Genomic DNA, 8,657 nt, shown 5'->3' on the forward strand with positions numbered 1-8,657 from the left:
GAGGGCTTTAAGGTTTTCATTAAAATTAGGTGATGATTCAACATTTTAGGAAAAGAAAATGTCAAATTTTCATATGGGCATATAATAATGGGAAGGGATCCACTTATTCTAATAGTAAGTGAAAAAACTTATTCCACATCATAATCATCTCTTCTTAGAAAATCAAATGGTTTGAATTAGTGAGTAGATCTAAATCATTAAAAAAAAAAAGTAGATCTAAATCATTAAATTTCTCAAGAATGAATGCCTAAAATGTAGAGTAAATTTATCTCACTTACTATTGGAGTAAGTTGATCCCCTCAATATAATAATATTATGAAGTCTAAAAATATGTGATAAGAGATACATATTAGTGAAAAATGGTTTGGTTTTGTATAGGAGAAGTGACCATGGGAGCTATATACTTGTTTGTTGATGATGAAGAGATACTAATTAAGGAATCAAATGCATTTACACATAAATTTCATTTATTTGGATCCATAAAATATCTAGAGATGTATTGTGCAAAGTTCTAGATAAGAAAAGAGCTTGCATTGCCTAGATCAGAATAATCAACAATATGTATGATTATGATTATGTAAAATAAGTATGAGAACATAAAATGGGGTCTCATAACTATACACAATTGGTCAATATAAAAATATAGAAATGTGGAGATAAACTTTACAAGTATTACACCTAAAGCTTTCATATAAGTGGATGTAAGATGAAACATATAAAATGTAAGTTTAACAAAAGAAAACAAATCCTAATATATATATAGGTAAAAATTATAAATCATACATTAGGTTTACTATATTTAAGTATTTGTGATATACACTAGATATAATAAAAAAAATTGAATTCATCCTTTATTAAAAACATCTATTAAATTATATTCATTTAAATCTATTAACCTGAAATACTACAATATTTTAACTTATTTTTTATTTGGATGGAATGTGAAGGGTGTAATCCATCAATTACTATACCCTAACTGACGAGACTAAACCTATTGAAGGAATAGACAAGACACAAGACTATAATTCTTACTTCTAAGAGATTAAACTGATAAATGATTGTATTATTTACTCCAAGTAAATAATCAAACCATATGCTATATCATCTATAAATGACCCTTTCATGTTTCAAACCTACCATAGAGATACACAAATACATGTTCTGAAACATAATCTGCTAGATATGGGAGAAATACTAAGAGAGACAGTTTCAGCATTGGAGAAGGAAGAAAGTTCAGAAGAAGCACAGGCTCAATTGGATATATGGAAGTACATATTTGGATTTGTGGAACCAGCAGTGGTGAAATGTGCCATTGAACTTGGCATAGCTGAAGCCATTGAAAACAATGGAGGACCTATGACATTCTCTGAGTTATCATCAACCCTAGGGTGTGACCCTTCCCTTCTTAACCGCATCATGAGATTCTTAACTCATAGGAACATATTCAAAGCCATACCCACCAGCACAAGCACCAACCATGGCTATTCCTATGCACAAACACCTCTCTCTCGTCGTTTGATGAGAAATGATAAACATAGCATGGCTGCTTTCATTCTTCTTGAAACTAGTCCTGTGATGCTAGCACCATGGCATAGTCTAAGTGCTTGTGTTTTGGCTAATGGAAATACCTCATTTGAGAAAGCTCATGGTCAAGATGTGTGGAAATATGCTGCTGAAAATCTTGATCATAGTAATCTCATCAATGATGCAATGGCATGCCATGCAAATCTAACTGTGCCTGCTATTATTGAAGATTACAGTGAGGTTTTTGATGGAATCAATAGTTTGGTTGATGTGGGTGGTGGAAATGGCACAGCCATGAGTATTGTGGCTAAGGCTTGTTCTTGGATAAGAGCAATTAACTTTGATCTTCAACATGTAATTGATAAGGCACCAGAGATTGAAAGAGTGGAACATGTGGCTGGTGACATGTTTGTACAAGTTCCAAAAGCTGATGCTGCTTTTATTATGGTATGTGTATTTATTATTATGTGCAGATCGAACATGTTCATGATTAAGTAGAATCATAGGTGTTGATATACACCATATTAATGTTACAACTTACAAGAGAATAAGGTATTTTTTCATAAGCTGAAATTGAATAGGAATAGAATATGCACACTCCATATACAAAGAAGGACCAGATCAAACAACCATTGACAAGATTAGGTGCAGCTATCACTGATTCAGTATAAGAAATATGATCTACACTCTCCATGGAACAAAACCAAAGATTTTTTTGATATTATCAAAGACTATTTCCTCATGTTTTTTGGTAAAAGAACTAATCTATTTCGAGATTCGTGGCTGTTGTTCCAAAAAATGTCACTTCTAGGAATTGAACTTCGACCTTGGGGATCCAGTGGTTCTTACCACACTAGATTAACGTCTTGTTAATCAAAATATATATTCAAATGATATTTTGCTCATTTATTTCCTAGTCTAAGTTCTATTTTGCCTATTTAAGTTTATAAAGTGCTTGTTTTTGAACTTTATATTTTAAAAATGTTTCAAATTTGTTCTTCTCTCAACAACTGTTAGAACCTTAATAAGATTATTTTTTGAGTCAAAACAACGTTCTTCTTAGACGTGACCATTAACGTTCCTTAAATTAAAATAGAACTTCATTATCAAAGAAAAGGAACAAAATACTATTTAAGCCAAAAGTATAATAATTCAATTCAATTATCAAATATTTAATTCAATTAAGCAACGAAAAATGGTAGATGATTATAAGATAAGAAGTGTTGTCCAAGAGTGTTGCTTTCATAAATCAAATCAACAATCGTTTAAAAGAAATACTTGTTATAATCCAATTAAATATGTTTACAGCTATCCTCTCATTTTTTAATTTAAAATGAAAATAAAAAGTAACCATACAATTTTAATTATTAAAAATTTAAATGGGTGGGGTCTAATTTGTCAAAAAAGAGGAAATGTAAAGTACTATAAAAAAACTAAAATAAAGAACATGCAACATACATAATAAACATAAAAACTACTCACTAAACACTAATATTAACTTCTCTACATAATTAATTAATTGTACTCACAGGCAGTTTTACATGATTGGGGAGATGAAGAATGCATTCAAATCTTAAAGAAGTGTAGAGAAGCAATTCCAAAGGAAAATGGAAGGGTTATTATTGCTGAGGTAGTGATTGAAGAAGGAGGGAATAAAGAAAGGTTAAAGGACACAAGATTGATGTTAGATATGGTAATGATGGCACATACCAACTTAGGCAAAGAGAGAACACTGAAAGAATGGGATCATGTTATCAAAATGGCTGGATTCAGCACATACACTGTCAAATCCATCAAGAATATTGTGAATTATGTTATTATGGCTTTTCCATGATTACTGTTTTTTTGTTCATTACTATTTAATCTGTCTTGAGTTCTAGCTCATTAAGATTACTATATTCTTGTTGTTTGTGTGGTTGCTAGCTTATGGCAACATATAAAATATGTTTGTATAATAATGTTTTATGGTACAATGAATGAAATCCCTAAAAATATGTACAACAATCTCAATCATTAATATCATTGCTAATCACAATATTAGCGTCATTAATCATTACATGGGAGGTGAATGTAATTTTTAAACAAAGAAGAGTGATGAGTGCGATCAAACTAAACTCCACAGACTGTTGATATAATTTACTCTTAATTAATTGATTATACATTAGTTAGGATAAATTAAACTTTGTAAATATTAAGATAGAATTTGACTTTGAATTCACCTTTCTCATTTGTGTATTTAAGAAACATATCTTTAAAACTATTGCATAATTTTGTAACAAACAAAAAAGAATTGTATACAATGTACTTGTATTGTGTAATCATGAAGTTTAACTATTTACACTCATCAAACATTTTATTTAAAAGATTACACTCACATTCATGCATGACTATTCAATAAATGTTGCAAGTGTTGTGTGAAGGTTTTGTGGGAAGATGAGTGTCATGTGAGTTTTAGCCAGGAACTTTTTCTCAGTCGTGGGAAAGTTTTTTGACGAGTTTCAGTGTCTGAATGAATGAGTATGGGTGAGGTTTTGATTTTAGATTTGTACAAAGATTCAACAACATTCGCTTCACTGAGTATCGTTGAATCTTCAAGTCATATATTCAACAACACTGAGAGATGTAAGTGATGTTGAATGTATAACTATCTATTACATTAAACAACATTTACTTCACCAAACACTATTAATTTTCCCCAACCTATCATTTAATAATATTCTAGATACATACACTTTTAAATGTGTGCTCTCAAATAAGAGTTTTAGGATAATGACATGATAAAAAGCACTAGAAGCATAAGTTTACTCTAAAATATTATTTATACTCTTAAAGTGTACCAAATTAATGTGGATCATATATTCCTTATTAAATATTTTAATTATTTTTGGTACGTAAAAATATGCCACTATTTTTTTGGTACCAAAAATATCTTAATATTTTCTTAGCCAATAAAAATAAGTCATTCATAAAGGATCACTCATAGGAAAATATATTTTTTTTGGTTTTTAATATATTTAGGGATATGTAATAATTTTCTTAACTTGATTAATAAATTAAGAATAGTAAATATATCCGGACATAATGCATTTAAGAATTTGAAAACAGAGGTTATATTTTTCAATACATGTTTTCTACATTTGATTTTTTTTAAAACTATAACCCAAGTCACATGTTAACATCACATATACTTTATTATCACAACTAGCATTGACAATTAGAGTAGCTCTGCCCGCCCTTCCCATATTCGTACAATACTCATTAAAATTAGGGCGGGTATGGGCATACCCGTTTTTAACAAACGAAAAATCTCAACACGATTCAACTCAATTGAGAGACAATATATGTGTGCACAATGATTTGACACCTCATATATTATTTATTATCATTCACCACTTGTAAACAAACATCAACAGAGAAAAACTTACAAAAAAAACTGCCACTAATGCTTATGAAAACTAGGCATCATCAAACACATAGACTTAATTTAATATTAGGATCATGAAACATCACACAAACAACAAGAAATAATAACATATGTTGCATTCACTTAGCAACCACACAAACAACAAGAACCTAGTAATCATGGAAAAGCCATAATAATAAAATTCACAGTATTCTTTATGGATTTCACAGTGTATGTGCTGAATCCAGCCATTTTGATAACATGATCCCATTCTTTTAGTGTCCTCTCTTTTCCAAAGTTGGTATGTGCCATCATTACCATATCGAACGTTAATCTTATGTCCTTTAACTTGTCATGATTCCCTTCTTCTTCAATCACTAACTCAGCAATAATAACCCTTCCATTTTCCTTTGGAATTGCTTCCCTACACTTCTTTAAGATTTGAATGCACTCTTCATCTCTCCAATCATGCAAAACAGCCTGGCAGTACAATTCAATTATTTAGACCCAACCCATTTAATTGCCGGCCCTAGTACTAGATGCACCTAATCATGTCAATGGTTATTTGATCTGGTCCTTCTTTGTATATGGAGTGTGCATATTCTATTCTTATTCAATTTCATCATATAAAAATATATCTTACTCCATTGTAACACTAATTTGTTGTATATCTACACCCTATGCATATGATTCTACTTAATCATAAATATGTTTTGCACATAAAATAATGAATACACATACCATAATAAAAGCAGCATCAGCTTTTGGAACTTGTACAAACATGTCACCAGCCACATGTTGCACCCTTTCAATCTCTGGTGCCTCAGCAATGACATGTTGAAGATCAAAGTTAATTGCTCTTATCCAAGAACAAGCCTTAACCACAATACTCATGGCTGTGCCATTTCCACCACCCACATCAACCAAACTATTGATTCCACGAAAAGCCTCACTGTAATCTTCAATAATAGCAGACACAGTTAGGTTAGCATGGCATGCCATTGCATCATTGAAGAGATTACTATGATCAGGATTTGCAGCAGTATATTGCCACAGGTCTTGAGCATGAGTATTTTCAAATGGGAAATCACTATTAACTGAAACACAAGCACTTAGATTATGCCATGGTGCTAGCATCACAGGACTACTTTCAAGGAGAATGAGAGCAGCCATGCTTTGTTTATCATTTCTCATCAAACGACGAGAGAGAGGTGTTTGTGCATAGGAATAGCCATGGCTAGTGCTTGTGCTGGTGGGTATGGCTTTGAATATATTCCTATGAGTTAAGAATCTCATTATGCGGTTAAGAAGGGAAGGGTCACACCCTAGGGTTGATGATATCTCAGAGAGTGTCATAGGTCCTCCATTGTTTTCAATGGCTTCAGCTATGCCAAGTTCAATGGCACATTTCACCACTGCTGGTTCCACAAATCCAAATATGTACTTCCATATATCCAATTGAGCCTGTGCTTCTTCTGAACTTTCTTCCTTCTCCAATGCTGAAACTGTCTCTCTTAGTATTTCTCCCATATCTAGTAGATTAAGTATCAGGACATGTATTTGTGAATCTCTTTATGGTAGGTTGAAACATGAAAGGTTTATTTATAGATGATATATCATATGTTTGACATATATGATTGATTAATGTAAGTCTAGACTGGTGGAAGATAAAATCGAAAATCAGTCTAAAATAAAACACAATCACAAAAATTAATGAATTGAATTGATTTTTTAAAAACGAATGGGTACGGATCGGTTTTTGAATCTAACTCTAGGAATTAAACCAATCCAAACCAAGTTCCTTAAATTTGACTTATTAGGAATATACACACACAAAATTGTGTATTTAAAGCTATATTTGGTTGTAATGAAAACAAAGAGAGAGAAGATAAGGAGAGAATAGATATGGCAATAAAAATCGAACCCGTGGGTACCCGCCCGAATCGAACCCGAATTTAATGGGGAAAACTCGATGTGATTGGGTTCGGGTTTTACCCGAGTTTAAATTTCGGGTTTGGTATAACAAATACCCTAACCCGAGCCCGCCCCGAAGTAAGGTAATTCAATTTAAAATTGAAATTTCTATCATTGCCAATTGTTTTTAATTTCTAATTTTACTTTACATACTATTGGATCTTTAAACATAAAAGAAATGAAATAATACAAGAGAAAATAGAAATGTTAGATAAAAATTATACGAAAATAATATCATATTTTCCTTAATACTTTATCATTTTCGGGTTCGAGTTACCCAAAACCCGACGGATTCGGGGATGATATTTTTATTTTCAACCCGTTGAGTTTGGGTTCGGGTTTTGAATTTCGGGTTTGGGCATATGCAAACCCGACCTCAACCCGCCCCATTGCCATTCCTAGGAGAGAAGTAGAAGAAAAGTTTATTTTTCATCATTTGGTTGGAAAGAAAACAAAGGAAAGAAAGAAAAAGGGCAATATGACCCACTAAGAAAATTTCTTCTCATATGTCAGTGAAAATTTATGGAAAAACTATATTTGCTCTTCACTTAAAGTCAAGAGACGGAATCCACTTCCTCCAAGAGTACGTTTAAAAAATTTACTCAACATCTTAGCCATAAATTCTAGTGAAATCTAATGGTTTAGATCTCCTCACTAATTGAAACCATTGAATTTTTCTATAATTGATGGCTAAGTATGAAGTAAGTGGATCCCTTCCCTAAATTTAATAAGACTTGTTTTTTTTGTTTTTGAAAATTTTTCAATTCATTTTTTCTTCAACCAAATATAATATAAATCATATTACAACTTTGTTAAAATAATTAATTTATTTCTTATATCAAATTATTACTTTGTTACTCAAGTGAAGATACCAAATAGGGATGGCAATGGGGTGATCGAGTGCGTGTAGTGCTTTCTCATGCCCATAACATCATATGTGGTATCACTAATCGCCTAGACTACCTAAGGAGTGTAAATATTAATTTAATTATACTTATAGAAATGACCTAACAAACATGTAGATATTTGTTATTTATTATTTTGAATAAAATTGTATGTGATACATTTATCTTAAAATGTGCATTAGAAATGACTTGACAACCAAGTGTTTGTTCACATTTTTAAAGGCAATTATTTTATATTTCTACTTGAAGAAATATTTATTTCTTAAATTGCTATTGTAGTAAGTGAGAGTATTTTATTTGTGATATATCTCTACATAAATATGTTCTCATGTATTTATTTAACTGTCTAAGATATCTTGACATGTCTTCTTTGTCATTATGTTCGATACTGCTGGTGGGAAATTGGTCGGCGACAACTTTCATGACTAATACCAAACTCTGAGAATTGTTCTCCTTCAAGAGAAACTTATCAATACGATCTATAAGCCTCATGCGGTTAAGTTACAATTTCAATAAAAAAAATCACGATACACAAACTATTTAGATTAATAATCAATAATTGTATATAGTAAATATGATGGGTAATAGTTTTGGTATATGTTATTTGGAATTTATGAGTACCAAAAAGTAGGTGTCGATCTTTAAAAGTAGACAACTGATATGGTGAACTTATGACTTATGGATGAGATCAGGGTCACTTCCCGTACTTGCATTAATATTTTGGGTTGGATTGGAATTTTCTTGGTTCAAAGTGGTTCAATCCTTCGTTCAAAGTGGATGAGATTGTTGGACTAGATTGCGACTGGGGAACCTTCAACCACCAGGGAGTTTCATTGTTATCGGGGTATAGG

The 8,657-nt window shown here is 31.6% G+C and overlaps 2 protein-coding genes across 3 annotated transcripts; one reads left to right on the top strand and one right to left on the bottom strand.

Annotated features, from left to right (window-relative positions):
* LOC109333053 ((RS)-norcoclaurine 6-O-methyltransferase-like) lies at positions 737-6,512 on the bottom strand. Of its 2 annotated transcripts, XM_019568294.1 has the most exons (3): positions 5,669-6,512; positions 5,085-5,407; positions 737-748 (listed from the first exon to the last, which is right to left on the bottom strand). In XM_019568294.1, the coding sequence occupies exons 1-2, from the start codon at positions 6,455-6,457 to the stop codon at positions 5,105-5,107; spliced, it is 1,092 nt and encodes a 363-aa protein (XP_019423839.1). In that variant the 5' UTR covers positions 6,458-6,512; the 3' UTR covers positions 737-748; positions 5,085-5,104. The 2 variants fall into 2 exon arrangements, with proteins under 2 accessions (XP_019423839.1, XP_019423838.1); XM_019568293.1 differs by lacking the exon at positions 737-748 and having other exon boundaries at positions 5,017-5,407.
* On the top strand, positions 1,116-3,495 carry LOC109333052 (3'-hydroxy-N-methyl-(S)-coclaurine 4'-O-methyltransferase 2-like). The gene is made up of 2 exons (XM_019568292.1): positions 1,116-1,971; positions 3,056-3,495. Exons 1-2 carry the CDS (start codon positions 1,123-1,125, stop codon positions 3,356-3,358), a joined length of 1,152 nt encoding a protein of 383 aa, XP_019423837.1. The 5' UTR covers positions 1,116-1,122; the 3' UTR covers positions 3,359-3,495.

This window comes from Lupinus angustifolius, chromosome LG18, assembly GCF_001865875.1.
Source record: "Lupinus angustifolius cultivar Tanjil chromosome LG18, LupAngTanjil_v1.0, whole genome shotgun sequence".
NCBI lineage: Eukaryota > Viridiplantae > Streptophyta > Magnoliopsida > Fabales > Fabaceae > Lupinus > Lupinus angustifolius.

What these genes read in the sequence shown, in the direction of transcription:
- LOC109333052 (XM_019568292.1), top strand. Translation starts at nt 1,123, where the DNA reads ATGTTTCAAACCTACCATAGAGATACACAAATACATGTTCTGAAACAT. An exon ending in CTGATGCTGCTTTTATTATG is followed by an intron (nt 1,972 to 3,055) that starts GTATGTGTATTT and finishes TTGTACTCACAG; the next exon opens with GCAGTTTTACATGATTGGGG.
- LOC109333053 (XM_019568294.1), bottom strand. Translation starts at nt 6,457, where the DNA reads ATGGGAGAAATACTAAGAGAGACAGTTTCAGCATTGGAGAAGGAAGAA. An exon ending in CTGATGCTGCTTTTATTATG is followed by an intron (nt 5,408 to 5,668) that starts GTATGTGTATTC and finishes TTGTACTGCCAG; the next exon opens with GCTGTTTTGCATGATTGGAG.